Source organism: Schistocerca americana, chromosome 9 (genome assembly GCF_021461395.2).
Source record: "Schistocerca americana isolate TAMUIC-IGC-003095 chromosome 9, iqSchAmer2.1, whole genome shotgun sequence".
In the NCBI taxonomy this organism is placed as follows: domain Eukaryota; kingdom Metazoa; phylum Arthropoda; class Insecta; order Orthoptera; family Acrididae; genus Schistocerca; species Schistocerca americana.
In genome coordinates this window covers 152,830,039-152,852,654 of record NC_060127.1, presented here as the reverse complement: position 1 = coordinate 152,852,654, position 22,616 = coordinate 152,830,039, and the positions used below count along the sequence as shown (strand labels likewise).

The window sequence follows — 22,616 nt, the reverse complement described above, 5'->3', positions numbered from 1 at the left end:
TCACATTTCAGTCGTCGTGTGCGTCGATTCCTGGACAAAAGGTTCCCAGAAACGTTGATTGGCACAGGTGGACCTGTACCATGGCATGCTCGATCCCCAGATATGCCCCTCTGGACTTTCTTGTTGGTTTAATTAATTTGTCGCCAGAGAAATCTTCCTCTACCGGTTTAAATACTGGTGGACAGCAGTTGCCTACAACTGAAGATCGTAATACGGCCTCCACCGGTTTAAATAATCCTCATAGGAAAAAATGACATTAGGGGAAAATATTTGTTTTTATGTCCCCTACAACCTCCCAGAGTTTGTCGGTTTAAATAGTTTTCACCCTGCATAATGATCACTGACGTCTCTTGCTTTTCTGGACCTCGAATAACCCGATATATTACTAGCTTTCTCCTACCCCGCCAGGGTAGCCGACAGCGCTAACGCGCTGCTTCCTGGACTCGGGTAGGCGCGCCGGACACGGATCGAATCCGCCCGGCGGATTAACGACGAGGGCCGTTGTGCCGGCCAGCCTGGATGTGGTTTTTAGGCGGTTTTCCACATCCTGCTAGGTGAATACCGCGGTGGTCCTCACGTTCCGCCTCAGTTACACGCGTCGCAGACATTTGAAACACTTTGACACTATTCCATGGATTACACTAGTAGCAGACAGTTGGGGTACACTGATTCCGTCCTGGGGGGCACGGGGTGGCGGCCATCTCTAGCGCTAACACTGCCAAATCCGTTGTAACCACACCGACCCTGCGATTGCTGCGGGACTATGGCGTCAGCGAAGGAAGGAAAGAAAGAAAGAAAGAAATTACTAGCTTTCTCCTAAAGGCAGTGCCATACCTTATGACTGGTCTGAAATTACAGTGATGTAGAATTTTATCTGTGTTCATATTTGTGGGCCGGCCGGAGTGGCCGAGCGGCTCTAAGCGTACAGTCTGGAACCGCGCGACCGCTACGGTCGCAGGTTCGAATCCTGCCTCGGGCATGGATGTGTGTGATGTCCTTAGGTTAGTTAGGTTTAAGTAGTTCTAAGTTCTAAGGGACTGATGACCTCAGAAGTTGAGCCCCATAGTGCTTGGAGCCATTTGAACCATATTTGTGGTACTGGATAATATTTGCACATCAAATGCAAAGTTACCTAATTTTGTTGATAGGATTCACAACACAGTTTGCAGTTTAAATCGGTCAAATAATTATCCGTCTTGATCGCTACAATTAGCATAGAACAAAACGAAGACATAGCACATGTAGGACCTCAAGACCCTGTACCTCGTCAATTCATCTGTACACTTTTACCATGAATAGAGCAGCTTAGTGAGGCCCCCTACCTTGTATAATAATCTGCTGTCTTTGGACGGCGTTAAGAGCAATTATACTTCTCAACTAAAATTCAAGTTAACGTCTACAAAATAAGCACGTAGCAACAAAAAACAGATTGTGGACGCGTTTTGGAAATACTAACGAAGCTAGACAAAGTGTTTCATATCAGTTTGTTGAAGGGTAGTAAACCATACCGACATTGACACGACAAAAGCAGAAAATTGATTGAAAAACAAAGGGTTTCAGGTTAAAATAAATGCTCAAATAGATTTAAAACTAATGAAGACTACTATCACAGAAGTCAAAAACGCATGTAATGTGACTAAGCTTTATAGGTGTCAACAAGAAGACATAAAAGGGTCAGATTCAGTAAAAAAAAAATCAAACATTAATCTGTAACAACACAGATGTTCAATAAAACAGGCAGATAAGAGCAATTTCATCATACTCATGTACGATGATGACTATGTACAAAAAACCAACGAAATTTTTCAATGATAATGTCATAGAGGTTTAAGAAAATGTAATCAAAGTTTCCAGGAGTAGTTTCTTGTTCTATGGCTATAGATATAAAAAGATATTTATCAAAATTAACACAGTTATTCCAGAACTAAGAGCACAAGATAAACTACATATAAATTATATTCTTATTCAGCCAATAAGTAACAATATGTCATGTCTTAATTATAAAATTCATGGGAGATGTAATAAGAGAATTCGTTTCACACTTTTGGAAGACCATTTAATATGAAAAGTAATTACGAATTCGCCTACTTGGTAAAAGATACTGAGATTCCAGAAGGTGCAACTCTTGATTCCTTTGATACAGAAAACTTATATATAAACATACCAATCAGTGATATCTTGAACGTGTAAAGAGAAAGGTTAGTTGCAGTGAGTGCCTTGAGCTTATGGAACTTTAAAATTGTGTCTGTCTTTTAACTATTTCACATTTAATGACAAAATGTTTTATCAGAAAAAACGGTTAGCCATAGGAAATAGTTTAGCAGGAACTCTGACTGATATTTTTTATTAATGAAGTAGAGAACGGCTTTTTTTATTCAGATCCGCACATATTTGACTAAATTATCTGTTATACAACATATGTTGACGACGTCATACTGGTCTACAGGAGTCATCGGGGTAACGTCTGCATTATAGCCGAATAAAATGAGTGCAATGCATACAAAATTGAGTATATAGTGGAGTTCGAGAAAGAGAATAGCATGATTCATTAAATGTCTCTGTGACAAAAAAAATGTGGTAGATCTTTGCTTAGGGTGTTCAGGAAACCAACGAACACTGATATAATTACAAACATTAACTCGAGCCACCCAAATAGTACAAATGGGCCTATCATGGATCAGCGAGCCACACGTTTCTTAAGCTTCCACATGAAAATGACGACATTGAGAAACAGCTAAGTATAATGAGGGTGGTCATGTGGGCCAACGGACAAAATGTGAATGATGTGAAAAAAATATTCTACAAGCTGAAAGAACAAAAGGGAACTAATTACTGTAAAAAGGGTGGTCGCGGTAATAAATACGTAGCAGTGGCGTACTTCAGTGGAGAACACTACGAACGAATCCCGCATAGGTTTAAAAAAGCTAAAGTGAACATGGGCTTTAACATCAAAAGAACCTTTGTAGTAAGACTACGGCACAGAATCGGCGAGAAACGTAATAAATTCGTGGATTCTGGTGTTTATAAAATAGACTGCCAGGAGGATAATAAATTGTGTTGTCCAAACGGGAATACACTTCACTATTAGATTTAGGGAGCACTCATGTTGTATGTAGGAGAGTGCTATCGGTAATCATGTGAAAACCGATATACGTAAAAATAGATCATATACACGATAATTTTGAAATTTTACGAAAGCTCCTAGAGGATACATCCTACAAGTATTAGAGGAAATTGAAGTCTTCGTTCAGAACATAAGAGAACCACAGCGCTTAACGAGCAAAATTGTAACCACATTTCTAGACAACCAAGTTTATTAAAGAGGCAAGCAGGGTTGTTTTTCTGCCTGGCAATTTTCAGTTAATAAAGAGGGACTATGTACAAACAGAACTGATGTTAATGTTCAAATTATTGACATAAAACAGAAAGAGAAGAGAAGCAAGAATAGAGCCGTTGGGGACATCTTATGGCAACTACTGTTATCTATTTTAAAGCATAACTTATTGTATCTGAGGAGACAATTATCCTTTTTCTTCTGTTATGTAGCTGTGAAGTAAACCATCACACTACAGTTTATGTTACTGCACATTTTACATAAAGAGCTGAAACTCATTCATAACTTACACAACCAGGAGCGTAATGGAATATGCTTGCAACTAATTCACAGCAAACAGCTTAATTCTCAGTCTTACAGTCTTAGAAAAACTTTGCAATACTAGACAAATAAAAACTATTTGCAAGGAGCAGCAATTCAGGTCATAGGGCACATATTAAATGAAACTCCACGAGCGAAATTTCCGGCCATCCAGATATTAAACAGAGTTAGCGCCAGCAATATGCATAAGTCAACCAAAAATCTTAAATCTGCTGCTTTTCACTTCGAAATATTCTCGCCCTGTTGTCCTGCAAATGGCATTTCTCATGCGTTTTACTTACTTTTACTCAATATTGTCTTGTAGTATTATTTTCTTGGCAAAAGCTACTTATGTCAAAAAACTAGTACTCTGTAAAACTGCGTTGTATCAATATTGTGTAAAGTTGTTAATCGAAAATTTTGCATATGATTCTTTATAGACCCTGGAATTCTTGCACTTATGTGCCAATACGTTTTCTCGAAAATAGTATTTGTACACATTAACAACAGTCAATTTAGGAAAAACTGTAAATAAAGATGTATCCCTGTCTAGAGAATTTTACATACTCGTGCAGAATATTTAGCATTATGCCAGACAACATCATGGCGCAAATTGGGAAACCCTGGGCGTTAAAAATTAAGTAAAGGAGTGCCACATAAGTCACAGCTTTAATAATTAACCTGAATTTTTGAAACCAGTTATGTAATTTACAATCAGCGCTAATGATCATATTAAACAGGGAGCAATTTGTCCTGTACATAGGCATTCGAGCTCTGTTAGACAGACAGTATGTGTTTTACAAGAGAAACCCACTCAGTGTCACACAAGAAGTAGTCCACTTACTTGCACATAGCCAGATCCAGGGGCACTCTCATCAAGTCCACGGTACTGTTCACCCTTATTGTCCTCTCAACACATTTTAAGAAAAAGATGCTGTTCCAACAGTTAGGAGCTGCAACCAGAACTGGAAAAGAAATTCTAAGTTAGACACAGTTTCAAATTATGTTTGGTAAATTTACTCATTGTTCCTTATTACTACAATATCACATTTAAACAAGTGTAGTCGGCTACTGTGGCACTGGACCTTTGCAGATAACATTGGCCCAGAGGTGGAAAAAAAAGTTTCCATGCCAAGAAACTCAACAAAAATGGATGTTCCTTGCCTTAAAAGACAGGTAACAGCTACGTCGCATTTGCACTATTTCTGTAGATCACGGATTTGCCACTGCTGCCGTACCTGTTATGTGACAGGTCTGTTAGTGAAGGTAGAACAGTGGTGTTCCAACATTCATTTGTTCATTTGATAGAAAACAGTATTTAATGTTCCTAAGGTGTGTTTGTTAGTCCTTCATTTGTTTAGATTGAAGTATAAAACAATAAATTTCTTAATCTTCAGTGTGGTTCGATATACAAACTACATTTCGCAATTGGATAACGTGGTGCTGTGTTCTGATGTTAACTTTAGCTCAGATAATTTTAGGCTAAGGTTTTGTCTATTTTGTTACTTACCAGGATTTATTTTAAAAACGTTATACCCATTAAAACAAAAATCTTTCCCATCATGCTGACATGTTTTTCCTGTGCTACTAAATGAATTGATGCAGGGCCTAAAACGGAGCATTGTCCAAAACTTTGTCTCCGAGTTTTAGAGTCTGGAATTGTATTACTAGAGCCAAAAGACTCTTGAACGCTTGCCAATGAGCAAACATGAAGCTGAGATGATACGAGTGGAAGTCTTAGAATAGCTATAAAAGATGTGTTATTGGAGAATGTTGTGCAGAATGAACCAACCCAAAAAATTTCTATAACATACGCATTTACTGTTCCTATCCTGGATAGCTATTTCTAATCAGGTTTGCTGACATTTAAACTGCGTCATTATTTCAAATGACTGACTTACTAAAAGTAAACTAATTATGTATTTCCTAGTTCATTTTACCTCTCTAAATTTTAGTTGCTTACCTCAGCTTTAGGAAAGAGATAATTCAATGAACTTTGGTGTGACACTCAAATGTACGATCATTTTTGGTGGGTTTAACATGGGACTGGTGAATTTGTTAGTTTAGTGTGAACAGATTAGGATATGTGGGACAAAGTCATCTCAGTTTTTTGAAAATTTATTTTGCGCATAAACAGTTTGCAAAATATGATAACATCCCGTTGATTTAGTCGCACATGAGGGGCAGATATTAAAAAAATATATTATACTACGATTTACCAGTACCCTGTCAACTAACCAGTGCTTAACATGTCAAAGAAGATGGAAAAGTTGTCCAATGTTACTCCAGCTGACGGTAATGTAATGCATTGACTCAGATGGATAGCGTTATAGCAATAATGTCTTTTGTGCATGATTACGGATGGATACTCCAGTATTTCCATGCTTGGGAGACATGTTGATAAAATTTCGTCCTAATGAGAGCTTATTTGTAGTGCAGAAAAAAGCCGTTCCTGAAAATGAAGATTGATGTGAGTACCTGACACTTAGTGTGTGTGTCTAACGTTGCTGGAACTTCTTAGATGGAGATCGCAACGCAACGGAGAAAGAGGACAAGCACGTGCATCTTATCGCCATCTTTTAGACTTTGAGCAAGCTCGAATCAACGGCATGAGGGAGATGGGAGCATCACACCAACCTACTGCACCGAATGCTGGCTACTGTGGCGTGACTGCAGAACGATCGGTGACGAGATAGACTCAGGACAACTGTGTCTCTAGAAGAACAGGCACGGATCCTTCCAGAAGGTCTACACCATAAGAAGATCCTAGCATTGTTCAGCTGGCTCTTGTGAACAGATGGACGACAACCCCTGAAATTCGGGCAGAGTTTACAGGCGCAGCGTCACCAAGAAGCCGTTGGGAACAGGTTGTTGGACGCTGGGTTGAGATCTCGAGATTACATGCAGTCATTTGAAGCTAATGCCTTCCACAGACAATGGAGAATTTGCATGGTGCAGTAAGAGTGAGCCGGGAGGCTGGGTGGCATTCTGAAATGTTTATGTTTTTGGTGATAAAATCGAAGAACTAAGCTTTTTGGTATTCGATGAAAGTGATGAGAGCTCTCTTTTTATTCGATGTGTGTGCACTGTACATTTTTCAAACAGAAGTAGCAGTCGATATGTTACGCCACAGGGGTTCCAGTGTGATCTTTGGTTGTCTATATCACCGTCGTTGCCAGCACAGCATTCAGTGAGAAGCGAGTGGCAGAGTCAGCTGTTGATCACACTGCAGAGCAGTCTGGAAGTAACTAATAAAACACAGGGGATGTTGCTTTTTGGAAATATCATTTTGTTAAGATTGATTTGAAAAGTGTGAAGATATTCAGGTAATTTTGTCGTTGCAGTCTCGCTCGAAATTTGTGATGACTTTGAAAGAGACAAATTTTCATGTGTGATGGTTCTTTGTTGGTTCGAGTCAGTTTGACCGTCGAGACGAGATTGAGCAAATTATCTTCTCACATGATTTTCACTCAGAGTTATAGAGTCATTACTTCTTTACAATTTCGGTAACTAATGAAACGGCAGAATTATAATTTTTTATAAGAAATAGATTTTGTGAAGATTGTTGTAATGATTAATAAATCAAAGTTTCACAATGTGGCATTCGAATCCAAGTCTCCTTTACATACTTCAGAAAGTTCAGTTACTAACACCGTCGTTTCACGAAAGTATGTTTTGTAGACGTGTATTGCCACATTGCACGTAATGGAATACAATCATTCGAAGTAAAGCATGATGTTCTTAGTATAGAAGATCACATTCAATACAGACACGCACGAAAATTACTAGCAGAATCTGTTTCCATACACAAGAAACAAACAACAGCGATAATAAAACAAAAAATTTAAAGTAAGATCAATGTAAAGGCGTCTACAGAAGACTATGTCAACTATCACAGCAATTCTCTATATGGAGCTATTGTATATCAGAACAGGACTGGTTTTTGGTACCTGCTGCAAGGAGGCTGAATGCCTACAGCTTTGACAAGAATGGTGGAACCTGTTGTCATATCCTTTCATGAAGACAGTTCCAAATGGTATTTTACAACAGGATAATGCAAGATCCATCAATGCAGTATCCCACACCGATGCCTCGAGAAATGTATGGATTCTTGACTCGCCTGTCTGGTCCCCTGAGTTGTCATCCAAACGACATCCTCGGGACGTGGTGAGATGCATCATCTTTCGTACCAGCCTCCAGCCAACAATACTGTATTCCTGAACTGATACTGTGTGCGCGAAAACGTTCAAAATGAGATTCAGGGGCTATTTATTCGGATGTCAGAGTGAGTAAAAGAGTATATTTGCGCATGTGGAAGCCACATATGTACTGATGCTGAAGATGGCCTTCAGTTCTGAATGACATCAAAGTTTAATCATGTGGTAGTGTCCAGAGACCACAGTGCCACACCAAAGTCGTCAACGCACACCAATCCCACAGACGTTGGCCAGGTCTCGCTGCAGTACACAACTGCAAATGGAAGGCGACCCTGAAGCCACACCTCTCTCTCAGCACACCACCACCCTCACACAGTGGTAAAAAAAATGGTTCAAATGGCTCTGAGCACTACGGGTCTCAACTGCTGTGGTCATCAGTCCCCTAGAACTTAGAACTACTTAAACCTAACTAACCTAAGGACATCACACACATCCATGCCCGAGGCAGGATTCGAACCTGCGACCGTAGCGGTCGCACGGTTCCGGACTGCGCGCCTAGAACCGCGAGACCACCGCGGCCGGCCACAGTGGTCAATACAGAGCCGACCAGGAAAACGCTCTGCCCGAGTTCGTAACTTCGGCCAAAGTAGCCAGCATCATCAAACAGGATTAAAGAATTATTCAAATCTCAGATGGACATTCATTTCTTGTAAAAGTTTAACATTTCACTTCAAGAGAAGAGTTTGTGAAAATATTCGAGCGGTCCTGTGGAAAAGAATTGTATCAAGTTAAGTAAATCTTTTTATCGCTTATGTAATAAAGTGTACTAATATTTAATATTTTAAAAAAAGAGTCTTGGTTGCACTTTTCCTTTCAGTAACAACCTGTTTCTGCTTCATTTGGCATCTTCAGCCTATCTTAAAAAACTTTCCTTTTACAATTATCAGAAACAATAATATTTCATGTGTTGTAGTTTCGATGAGCTATCTCCCAGAGCAACAAAATGACCCACAGTTGCAGCCAGACAATTGTAATTTCGTCTGATCATAACAAATCAATTGATACACATTATGTAATAAACATCTCCACAAAATATGATGAACGTTTGACAGTTGTAATACATTCTGTTTCTAACGGCATAAGAAGTATTTCTCATCTCAATGTAAGAAATGTATTCGAATCCGAACTATAGTTTTCTTATCAGTGTCATATCATCTAACAGAGAAATTTTATGTTTCAGCTATAAAATAGGAAGATTAATGTGTGAAAAGCTTTTTCTACATGACAATAAGCAAGAGAAGCCATGTTATCATGGATAACAAACTGAGGTGGCAGCAACATAAGCATCATGTGGATACATTATCCAAAATCTAATGTGCCTGCTTCGGCGAGACTCCGTTTGACCATTTAATTTACACCTGTGATACTGACAAAATGTGAACCCAGTGACCTATACAGCAATCAGATCGCTCTCCGTATGCTCGTGGGAGCCGTTAAGACAAGGTCACAGCGCAAACTTTGAACATTTAAACAGGTTTGTCCCAATTAAACATGACATATGGATACGATAGCTTACATAGATACAATGAGAAAGAGTCTCATCGAAGTATGAAATAAAACTAAAGATCATAATAAAATCCTGTTTATTAGTAAGTTTCCTGGACTTGGCTCTAATACTTTCGTGCACAATGGTTCAAATAAGTTATAAAAGATACACCCTACTACCTTGCCATGGGCGGATGGTATTGGAGAAGAAATAATACAATTAGTTGTTGTTGTTGTGGTTTGATGCAGCTCTCCATGCTACTCTATCCTGCGCAAGCTTCTTCATCTCCCAGTACTTACCGCAACCTACATCCTTCTGAATCTGCTTAGTGTATTCATCTCTTGGTCTCCCTCTACGATTTTTACCCTCCACGCTGCCCTCCAATGCTAAATTTGTGATCCCTTTATGCCTCAAAACATGTCCTACCAACTGATCCCTTCTTCTAGTCAAGTTGTGCCACAAACTTCTCTTCTCCCCAATCCAATACCTCCTCAATAGTTATGTGATCTACCCACCTTATCTTCAGCATTCTTCTGTAGCACCACATTTCAACAGCTTCTATTCTCTTCTTGTCCATACTAGTTATCGTCCATGTTTCACTTCCAAACATGGCTACACTCCATACAAATACTTTCAGAAACGACTTGCTGACACTTAAATCTATACTCTATGTTAACAAATTTCTCTTCTTCAGAAACGATTTCCTTGCCATTGCCAGTCTACATTTTATATCCTCTCTACTTCAACCATCATCAGTTATTTTACTCCCTAAATAGCAAAACTCCTTTACTACTTTAAGTGTCTCATTTCCTAATCTAATTCCCTCAGCATCACCTGATTTAATTTGACTACATTCCATTATCCTCGTTTTGCTTTTGTTGATGTTCATCTTATACCCTCATTTTAAGACACTGTCCATTCCGTTCAACTGTTCTTCCAAGTCCTTTGCTGTCTCTGACAGAATTACAATGTCATCGGCGAACCTCAAAGTTTTTACTTCTTCTCCATGAATTTTAATACCTACTCCGAATTTTTCTTTTGTTTCCTTTACTGCTTGCTCAATATACAGATTGAATAACATCGGGGAGAGGCTACAACCCTGTCTCACTCCTTTCCCTACCACTGCTTCCCTTTCATGCCTCTCGACTCTTATAACTGCCATCTGGTTTCTGTACAAATTGCAAATAGCCTTTCGCTCCCTGCATTTTACCCCTGCCACCTTTATAATGTGAAAGAGAGTATTCCAGTCAACATTGTCAAAAGCTTTCTCTAAGTCTACAAATGCTAGAAACGTAGGTTTGCCTTTTCTTAATCTTTCTTCTAAGATAAGTCGTAAGGTTAGTATTGCCTCACGTGTTCCAACATTTCTACTAAATCCAAACTGATCTTCCCCGAGGTCCGCTTCTACCAGTTTTTCCATTCGTCTGTAAAGAATTCGCGTTAGTATTTTGCAGCTGTGACTTATTAAACTGATAGTTCGGTAATTTTCCCATCTGTCAACATCTGCTTTCTTTGGGATTGGAATTATTATATTCTTCTTGACGTCCGAGGGTATTTCACCTGTCTCATACATCTTGCTCACCAGATGGTAGAGTTTTGTCAGGACTGGCTCTCCCAAGGCCGTCAGTAGTTCTAATGGAATGTTGTCTACTCCCGGGGCCTTGTTTCGACTCAGGTCTTTCAGTGCTCTGTCAAACTCTTCACGCAGTATCGTATCTCCCATTTCATCTTCATCTACATCCTCTTCCATTTCCATAATATTGTCCTCAAGTGCATCGCCCTTGTATTAACCCTCTATATACTCCATCCACCTTTCTGCCTTCCCTTCTTTGCTTAGAGCTGGGTTGCCATCTGAGCTCTTGATATTCATACAAGTCGTTCTCTTCTCTCCAAAGGTCTCTTTAATTTTCCTGTAGGCAGTATCTATCTTACCCCTAGTGAGACAAGCCTCTACATCCTTACATTTATCCTCTAGCCATCCCTGCTTAGCCATTTTGCACTTCCTGTCGATATCATTTTTGAGACGTTTGTATTCCTTTTTGCCTGCTTCATTTACTGCATTTTTATATTTTCTCCTTTCATCAATTAAATTCAATATTTCTTCTGTTACGCAAGGATTTCTATTAGCCCTCGTCTTTTTACCTACTTGATCGTCTGCTGCTTTCACTACTTCATCCCTCAGAGCTACCCATTCTTCTTCTACTGTATTTCTTTCCCCCATTCCTGTCAATTGTTCCCTTATGCTCTCCCTGAAACTCTGTACAATCTCTCGTTCTTTCAGTTTATCCAGGTCCCATCTCCTTAAATTCCCACCTTTTTGCAGTTTCTTCAGTTTCAATCTGCAGTTCATAACCAAGAGATTGTGGTCAGAATCCATATATGCCCCTGGAAATGTCTTACAATTTAAAACCTGGTTCCTAAATCTCTGTCTTACCATTATATAATCTATCTGATACCTTTTAGTATCTCCAGGATTCTTCCAGGTATCCAACCTTCTTTTATGATTCTTGACCCAAGTGTTAGCTATGATTAAGTTATGCTCTGGGCAAAATTCTACAAGGCGGCTTCCTCTTTCATTCCTTCCCCCCAATCCATATTCACCTACTATGTTTCCTTCTCTCCCTTTTCCTACTGACGAATTCCAGTCACCCATGACTATTAAATTTTCGTCTCTCTTCACTATCTGAATAATTTCTTTTATCTCATCATACATTTCATTTTCTTCATCTGCAAAGCTAGTTGGCATATAAACTTGTACTACTGTAGTAGGCATGGGCTTTGTGTCTATCTTGGCCACAATAATGCGTTCACTATGCTGTTTGTAGTAGCTAACCCGCACTCCTATTTTTTTATTCATTATTAAACCTACTCCTGCATTACCTCTATTTGATTTTGTATTTATAACCCTGTAATCACCTGACCAAAAGTCTTGTTCCTCCTGCCACCGAACTTCACTAATTCCCACTATATCTAACCTTAACCTATCCATTTCCCTTTTTAAATTTTCTAACCTACCTGCCCGATTAAGGGACCTGACATTCCACGCTCCGATCCGTAGAACGCCAGTTTTCTTTCTCCTGATAACGACGTCCTCTTGAGTAGTCCCTGCCCGGAGATCCGAATGGGGGACTATTTTACCTCCGGAATATTTTACCCAAGAGGACGTCATCATCATTTAATCATACAGTAAAGCTGCATCTCCTTGGGAAAAATTACGGCTGTAGTTTCCCCTTGCTTTCAGCCGTTCGCAGTACCAGCACAGCAAGGTCGTTTTGGTTAATGTTACAAGGCCAGATCAGTCAATCATCCAGACTGTTGCCCCTGCAACTACTGAAAAGACTGCTGCCCCTCTTCAGGAACCACATGTTTGTCTGGCCTCTCAACAGATACCCCTCCGTTGTGGTTGCACCTACGGTACGGCCATCTGTATCGCTGAGGCACGCAAGCCTCTCCACCAATGGCAAGGTCCATGGTTCATGGGGGAGAGGACAATTACTTATGTCCCTATAAACTGTCACTAACTCCTGAATTAGTTAAGAGAGTAAAGAGAAAAGATCCTGAAAAGTCCATGTAACCACTAGTTACTTAGCCTAATCACATGCTCACTTCAGCTAGCTGATTATGTGAATTAATTGAGAGAAGCAAAACTAACTCGAAATGAATGACTTGGTGTCCTCTTCATGATGTACACAAGTGCGTCTCATGATTACCATCGTTCTAAAATTCAGATGCAGAAGTTCTCACTGCATTTCTAGGACAAAGGTGTCTCTCGCCTTGAATATTTAAGAAGAAGTGTATATCTGCTCTCATTCCCAAAATCTTACTGGTTTTGCCGGCACCGAATTCTCTTTAACCAATCAACTAGACCTTTTGGGTTGTGATCAACGAAAAACTTATCAAGATAGAAACAGTCTCCATTCTCCTAAAAAATCTGCTGTGACTAACCGGTGATATACATTTCTCTCTAAGAATGAGGCAGAAAGCAGAAACTCTCCTCTACAATGAGGTTTGTTCGATGTTTCAGCAAATGACAGCAGCTGCATGTACCTACTTGCGTGTCTTCATCCTCGCTACAAAAAATAATTATCGTGAACCAATCTTGGACTCCCCAACAAAATTTAAACATCAGTTACTGCTGGGCTCCTTTTGATCTAACAGCTTCTCCTCGCTCAGACTGCCTTGTGTTTCCACATCCCCTTGCATATCTCTTTCTTTTCAGAAAACATTATTTTCCATACTTCTCACAATGGAAGTTTACAGCTTGCCAAATGTCGCTTCCAGCCCCCTGTGAAACTCTTATCAGACCGTGTGGCACCAGCCCTTGCAGTGCTCTTCCATCCAGCGTGTACCTGGCCGGGACTCTGGCTTTCAGCGAGACACATTTTTACGATTTACTTGTAGTTGTACCCCAACGATCCTTCACAATCAGCTAGTAGACCCAGATTACAGAAAACAGTTACACATGTAAGACTTCCTGGCAGATTAAACCTGTGCACCGGACCAAGACTCAAACTCAGAACCTTCGCCTTTTGCAGGCAACAGCTCTACAGACTGAGTTATCGAAGCAAGGCTCCTCTTCAAAGCTTCACTTCCACCAGTACCCCATCTCCCACCTTCCAAACTTCACAGAAGCTCTTCTGTGAACCTTCCAGAACTAGCACTCCTGGAAGAAATGATATTGCAGAGACATGGCTTAGCCATAGCCTGGGGGATGTTTGCAGAGTGATTTTATTCTGATTACACATATCCTTCACCATGTTGAAATGATTGTTTCAGTTACATCCTTACTTTCGTTCATCGCTAGTAATTTGAACTCATTAGGTTATGCAGCAGTTGTCTAAAAAATATCCTGTAACACCTTGTACTCATAAATGTCGCATACTGTGTTGGTCTACATGGCAGACTGCTAGCACACTTCACACACATTCTATGGGGCAATCTTCAATAGCAAGTAATCTTCAGGAGCGATATAGCTACGATAAAAACGACATATATGCTACAGAAGTACGCAAAAATAATGATGTGCAAAGTTAACAAGTAAACATCCTAAAGAAGAGTGGGTCTTAGGAATTCCTGACCATGCAAACTACCACATTCCATCTGTAATAGTGATTCTGGTCATCAGTAAGAGTGAATTCATGATGAACTGTTTAATCAGTATCCTAGTGCTACAAGCAAACATAATCCTCATTAGGCTACGTATCCTTCTCTACATTTCATTGTGAATTTTATGTATTGGTACAAAAGTATTCAACATTTTGCCAATATACACCAGTAGGTAACTGAAAATCCTCAGATATTCAAAAACGAAACAAAAATTAACTTATTATATCGGAACGAAAATGCAATTGAGAGAACTGTAACATAACAAGGATATAAAATAGTGAGCCAGTACTTACTTGCAGGAAAAGCAGTTTCTAGCAGTCCACAGCTGACAAAGTTTTGAAAGCAGAAAAACCATTTTAAGTAATATTTATCTGCAGTACTTGGAATTTTTTTTTCCTGCAATGTAAGTACTGCCCATCCTGAATAGCGTATTATCCACTGCTTCAGAAATTTATCAGAATACGTTTTAGCTCAGCTGCATGCTGTACACACTGTTAACACTGCTGTTAATGCTACTGTTCATGTGAAACAGGTTTTTAACTTCCCTACTGGTCTTTTACACTGCAACACTGGGAAGAATAGAAAACTAAAAAAATACCTTACTGTGTGTATACACAGTAGTAGGAAATATGCAGGGTTATATTTTAAGTGATTTGCGGGTGTACAGGGTAAGAAATTTAGTACACTTAGGTTCCACCTCCAGCAAGCAACTGGGCTTGGGTGACAGATATGGGTACATCATTACATGCTGTTTCAGCTTTATGCTACAGTACATCAACTGTGGCGGCAAACGTCAGATTCCAACCGGTGCAAACAGCAGTATCGCTGAAAGATAAACGGCGGTCTTGGTATGCCACAGTCCCGTCACTGCTGAATTCTGACAAATACTGGTAGGCATTTCTTTTTCTTGCACAAGGCATAAAACGAACTTCTCACAAATAATCAACATTGAAAAGTGGTTTATGAATGAAACTAAGTGTATACTCTTTGCTTATACATAGAAGCAGCTTAGCGCTCATTACTTGACTCGTGTAGACTGTAAAGTCTGCACAGATTCTTTTCTTTTTTCTTTAATCGATTTTTCACGTTATTGAATCACCTTATAAATTTTTCATGCTAATTAAGGCCATAGAAGCATTGCCTTTTACGAGTGTATTTCTGACTATAAAGTGATTCTGGTAGCTGGAGTTCAAGTTTTTTTGTTAATGACACCTTTTGCATTCTTGTGGTGATATTTCCATAGAAACTTTCATACCCTAACACATGTTTCTTTATATCTAACTGGCAAGTGAAATACCCATTTACATAAATTTAGTTTTACAATTTACAGAATATTTTCTTAAACATTTTCGTCCCTGTCTCACCCCTTTAAGGGTTTTGTTTCTAAAAATGGGGAATACATATCTTTTTTATTTCTGATTGGGAAGCCGCACAAAAATTTTCATAGATTTAACTTTAAAAATGCTTTTATAATGACGTAATTATACTAAACCTTTCATCCCCTACATCCAAAAACAGAGGAACTTGAATTTTTTTATTTCAAACTGAAAATCCAAATTTAAATTTTAATAGATTTAGCTTTAAAAAATCCTTTCATAATGAAATTTGTTCATAAAGCATTTAATTCCCTATTTCACACCCTTATATGCTGATTTTCCGAAAATATTGAAATACATTTTTATTTGTAACCAATAAATCAAGTAACAATGATCGTAGACGAAGCATTGAAAGTACTGCAGCAGTTCTTTAATAATGATCTATTTTTAAAATATGTCACCCTCTATTTCACCCCAATTGGAACTAAATTTGCAAAAGTGCTTAAATAAATATTTCTTTAGATCTGAGAAACCAAACACCAATTTTCGTAAATCTAGCTTCAAAACTGTCTTAACAGCAACATTTTTCGAAAACCATCTCCTACCTTATAGCCTTAGTGGTTGAATTTCAAAAAATCATTTCTCAAAGATGCATACATTATATGCTCAACACCCTCTCCAAATCACAAGTTCCTATCTTAGCGGTTTAGGCTAGAGGATGGCGAGTCTTTGAGTCAGGACATTGCCTTATCTACTTTTATTTACATAGTGTGGTTGTGCTCGAATCCTTACCACTTGATGGACAAGTATATAGTACAGCACAAATCAATTTGAAAGATACTGCATGCCACTGCCATGGTATTGTAACTTTAATGGCCAGCAAATTATAGAAACAGCACATAGCATTCTCTGTACATTAATATTAGTGGCTTTTTTGTAGGGGTATGGCAACTAATCAGCTGTGAACTCACATGAACAGCGAGCACTAACCAGCAACTGAATGCTGAACATGGTACACACAATAACACAAATGACTAAATCAGTTGTTGCAGTACCTGCTGCATTGTGAATGTTTCTTAGCAACTATCCTCCCCCCTCCCGATCTACACACGAGGAAAATGCGCCTGCCTCATATGCTCCGACATCAAAAGCCTCTGGAATCAGTTTCCATTAGGCAGCATTCTAGGTGTCCGCTTCACACTAATGTTTCCTCACAAATACCTTTTCTGCCATCTTCTGCTCCATTTTCCTTCTGTACCAACATTACAGCCCATATTTCTCACCATCTCTCTCTCTCTCTCTCTCTCTCTCTCTCTCTCTCTCTCTCTCTCTGTCACACACACACACACACACACACACAAAACAGTAGGTGTGATATGGTAACTGTGGTAACTGAAGGAGCCGTGAGTTTTCTGATGGCAGTTGCTTTCATCCTTATGAAAGTGACTTTTCAGTGCACACGGAAATGTTGCATATAGAAAGAACTGGTAATAATCTGCAGAGAAAAATAGCTCTCCCGTCTTTTTTTTTTTTAATTTGGTCAAAAATTTTATCAGTAGCAATTAATGTCGAAGTTTTCTTTCTGTGTCCGAAACAGGCAGTCATGCAGTCACGATGTCAGTAAGGGCAACTCTCTTGGACAAGTGGAAAGGAACTATGTCTTATCTAAGGTCACAGCCCTGTTTCACTTCTCTTTTGTAATGCAACAACAGACTAAGATTCATTTATTTTACCACATGACACATCCGATTACTAAAGAGCGGGATACACTGGTCATAAAAGACAAGGAACAGAAGATAGTTGCGGTGCCTTTTACAAAGGTTTCAAATTTTTCAAAGAGGGTCTTAATATGTGAGTATCAAATTAATACAAACAGAACCAAGAGAATTACAAAGCGTCAAAACTGAGAAGACTTCCGTTGCAACTCTAAAACAATTTCTGACGGAAGAAGAAATCCGTGGTGCAGCAAAGTATGTTAGTGGACAGTGAGCTACCATCTGTTGTTCACCCTGTGAATGATTAATTTTATAATTCATATTAAGGGGAGGCGAACTAGCACTAGCCACAACAGTTATAGTGTGCCAATCATGTACAGTAAAAATTATAATGTCCCACAAAATTGTATTTTTTCAATATGTGGTATCATAAATCGTTATGTTTTTTGTGACATTATGTACCTTAAAATATTATTTATTGTGAATCATCGGGTGTTTATATATATATATATACACACTCCTGGAAATGGAAAAAAGAACACATTGACACCGGTGTGTCAGACCCACCATACTTGCTCCGGACACTGCGAGAGGGCTGTACAAGCAATAATCACACGCACGGCACAGCGGACACACCAGGAACCGCGGTGTTGGCCGTCGAATGGCGCTAGCTGCGCAGCATTTGTGCACCGCCGCCGTCAGTGTCAGCCAGTTTGCCGTGGCATACGGAGCTCCATCGCAGTCTTTAACACTGGTAGCATGCCGCGACAGCGTGGACGTGAACCGTATGTGCAGTTGACGGACATTGAGCGAGGGCGTATAGTGGGCATGCGGGAGGCCGGGTGGACGTACCGCCGAATTGCTCAACACGTGGGGCGTGAGGTCTCCACAGTACATCGATGTTGTCGCCAGTGGTCGGCGGAAGGTGCACGTGCCCGTCGACCTGGGACCGGACCGCAGCGACGCACGGATGCACGCCAAGACCGTAGGATCCTACGCAGTGCCGTAGGGGACCGCACCGCCACTTTCCAGCAAATTAGGGACACTGTTGCTCCTGGGGTATCGGCGAGGACCATTCGCAACCGTCTCGATGAAGCTGGGCTACGGTCCCGCACACCGTTAGGCCGTCTTCCGCTCACGCACCAACATCGTGCACCCCGCCTCCAGTGGTGTCGCGACAGGCGTGAATGGAGGGACGAATGGAGACGTGTCGTCTTCAGCGATGAGAGTCGCTTTTGCCTTGGTGCCAATGATGGTCGTATGCGTGTTTGGCGCCGTGCAGGTCAGCGCCACAATCAGGACTGCATACGACCGAGGCACACAGGGCCAACACCCGGCATCATGGTGTGGGGAGCGATCTCCTACACTGGCCGTACACCACTGGTGATCGTCGAGGGGACACTGAATAGTGCACGGTACATCCAAACCGTCATCGAACCCATCGTTCTACCATTCCTAGACCGGCAAGGGAACTTGCTGTTCCAACAGGACAATGCACGTCCGCATGTATCCCGTGCCACCCAACGTGCTCTAGAAGGTGTACGTCAACTACCCTGGCCAGCAAGATCTCCGGATCTGTCCCCCATTGAGCATGTTTGGGACTGGATGAAGCGTCGTCTCACGCGGTCTGCACGTCCAGCACGAACGCTGGTCCAACTGAGGCGCCAGGTGGAAATGGCATGGCAAGCCGTTCCACAGGACTACATCCAGCATCTCTACGATCGTCTCCATGGGAGAATAGCAGCCTGCATTGCTGCGAAAGGTGGATATACACTGTACTAGTGCCGACATTGTGCATGCTCTGTTGCCTGTGTCTATGTGCCTGTGGTTCTGTCAGTGTGATCATGTGATGTATCTGACCCCAGGAATGTGTCAATAAAGTTTCCCCTTCCTGGGACAATGAATTCACGGTGTTCTTACTTCAATTTCCAGGAGTATATATATATATATATATATATATATATATATATATATATATATATATATAATGGTATAAATTATACTTAATAGTACGAAACACCCAATGATTCACAATAAATAATATTTTAAGATACATAATGCCACAAAAAACAATGATTTATGATACCACATATTGAAAAAAAAATTATATATATATATATATATATATATATATATATATATATATATATATATATATGTATACATATATACTGGAAGCATTTATTGAACACATTTCCACTCGATAAACACATAAAAAGAAAAAATCTTACAAAAGATTCCCCTGCACGCACTACAATTTCTTCAACCGGTCATCTTGCATAACACATTTCTTATGAACTTGTTAGCCACACTCTTAACTGAAGACAATTTTTAATGCAGTTGGGCATTCTTGTTACCAAATTGTCTAGATAGACCTGCAGGTATTGCTTCGTTTCTCCATAGTGGCCTCTATGGACAGGACGTTTGGCCTGTTTTACATGGCACTTGCATTTACAATGCAGTTCAGATCTGGAGAATACGGATGCCATTTCATACGACTATTTTTATGCTCCTCTAGGAATGTAATCACCAGATTGTGATGATAGGACCGTACACTGCCGTCCATCAGTGTGAATCCCGCTGCAATACGTTCACCAAATAGAGCCACAGCGCATGCAAAGGTGTCGTTCCAATACTTCATAATGGTCATTCTCCCATGTTCTGGAACAAGGTGTGTACTGGAGTGTCTGCTTGCGGTTATGTGCAGAAATCGGCCATGCACACCTGTCCTTTATTCTTCTGCCCCCATTACTGTGCTGATTCTGTTGTTAGACACTTGTTCCAGATTCTAGAGATATTACGTTCATTCACAACGACATTCGCTGTGATGTCCATATGTGTCATTACGTGCTCCATTACAGAGACTATATGAAGCCTCTGTATGTAAGTTATTGTTGTCCGAACCATGCTGAAGCAACACAACTCTCATGAAGATACACAGCACAAATATTGCGATGTTTACGAGTGACACATTTGCCACAGACTGCACACACTCCTCCCTCACTGCAGCAACGTGGACTAGTCTCGCTAGAGTTATGTTTCAAACAAGCCAATGTATTGATATCATAACGTGTTTCTGGATGACAAAGTTCAGTTAAAAAGTTTCGAAAATATGTGACATCTACTTTGACCACCGAATGTCAAAGAAGCAGACCAAAGAAGGAAAACGTTTTTACTGAAAACGAAAAGTTCATGATACCAGGCAATAACGACATACATGTTATTTATGGCATCACCACATGGTGTCAGAAATCTATACATCACGCAGGAGCGAAACTGTATATTACCCAGAAATATAAAATATCTTCATAAAAAAACATACTTTTAAAAATCTGTGACGTCCTATCTGCTGTAAAACTGCTTTTACACAGTCTGACTGTAGCTTGTGCATAAAAAATGTAATCCAATGTATTAATTGCACAAATAAGTTGTAAGTGTACAGTGTACGTAAACCAAACTATTATTCAAATTTTTAACTAGCCTATTCATTATATGGTTTCAAAATTGTTATAAAAAACTTGTTAAACTAACATGTGAAAAGATTTTCCATTCAAGATCTCGTGCACGATGTATGTACTGAAAAAGAGTTTTATTTAAAGTAAATAAATAAATGGAAGTACATAGTTGTACAAATGGTAAGTTACAGGACCAATAAAAACTTAGTTACAATCGTATCAAGTTTAATTAAGTTAACACACAGATAAACTAATTTTGAAGTCGTTTTGGGAGTATTTTAGCGAAGTTTCTTTCTTTTCCTGTTGGTGCAGAGATCATGTGCCGGTTTCCTCTGCATAATTAAAATTCTTGTTGTCATATGGAATAACCTTATGAGGCAATACACTTAAAGTAAACAAAGTTTTTATTCTGAAAGAACATTTTTAAAGTAGATAACTGCACATCTTGAGATGTACCTATTCAAGGATCATGCAATTCTGAAATTCATTTCCCAGTATCTTTACTCCTTAATGTGTGTTTTTTTTCTTTTTTTCAGATTCAGCTGAACTGTGGTTTATTCAACAACAATACGAGACACAGATTTTAGTAGAAACTTTGCCTCTTTGTCTTGGGTCCAGAAAGAAATAATATGCTCTGGTGCAAGGATATTAAATGAACACCTAACAAGCATATCCAAGAAGTTGATAATCACTACCAATTCAAAATTAAATTCAGTCCATGTCTCAGAGAAAATTAATTCAACAAAGTGTCTAATTATCGAGAGTCAAGTATTGAAATCTTCTTTTAACCACATGGCAAGTGTAAGTCTTCACTTTATCTTAGTGTGATGATCGGTAGCACACTGTAAATTAGACAGTGTATTTGCAGATGTGTGTTAACATTTTCTTTGAAAAATACTGGTGTACTCACATAAATATTAAGCTAAAAATAGAAGATGAACAGTAGTTATATAGTGTAACTGAGGAAACAGCATCTTTATTTCTTAATAATGCCTTTGACATTAATCTACTTCATTACATTTAGCTGGCCTAAGTACAAATACTGTTAAGCGATTATTGTAAATGCAGTGTACTCCACTGAGTATTTCAGTGTAGAGGAGATGTGACTATCACGGAATAGTCTGGCGATATGGAACATCACTATTTCTGCACTGTTAGGTACCGAAGACTCTTTCACTACTTTTGAAGGATCCCTTGTTCCGCAGTAACTATCTCCGGCCACCACTGTGTTGTTCCCTGTTAAAAGGTTTGTATTTCAGTTTCGTAAAACTTCCGCAGCTAAGTTTTCAAAAAAATTTTGTCAACTAATATACGTTTGTTTTAGACATTGTGATTAAGTGTGATGCATATTCAAGGAATACTAGTTATTGTGCATGGGCCGGTTTCTAATTATTAACTTTTTCTTTAGCGACAGAAAAGACGCTTTTACAAGCTACCATGTCGTGATATATGGAACATCTAAGTGTTCTGATGTAATTGTTTCTTGTTCATCTTCAGGTAAGTATTATTGCACACCAACACATTCTTCACTGAAAACTTTGGATCTTCCCCTGGAGACATCGACACTGCCACCGAAGAACAAGGTATCGAAAAACGGTAGAAAAATTGAAACATCAGCTATATTTCAACCTATTCTCCATACTAACGCCAATCACGGGTCAAATAGAGCTAAGCCCACCCCAGAACC

The 22,616-nt window shown here is 39.5% G+C and overlaps 1 protein-coding gene across 1 annotated transcript in view; it reads right to left on the bottom strand.

Annotated features, from left to right (window-relative positions):
* Window positions 1-22,616, bottom strand: part of LOC124551140 — a 56,644-nt gene that overhangs the window by 1,413 nt on the left and 32,615 nt on the right. The window contains exon 4 of the mRNA XM_047126102.1: window positions 4,479-4,599. Within this exon, the coding sequence (XP_046982058.1) occupies window positions 4,479-4,599 (121 nt within the window). The remainder of the gene's footprint in view (window positions 1-4,478; window positions 4,600-22,616) is intronic.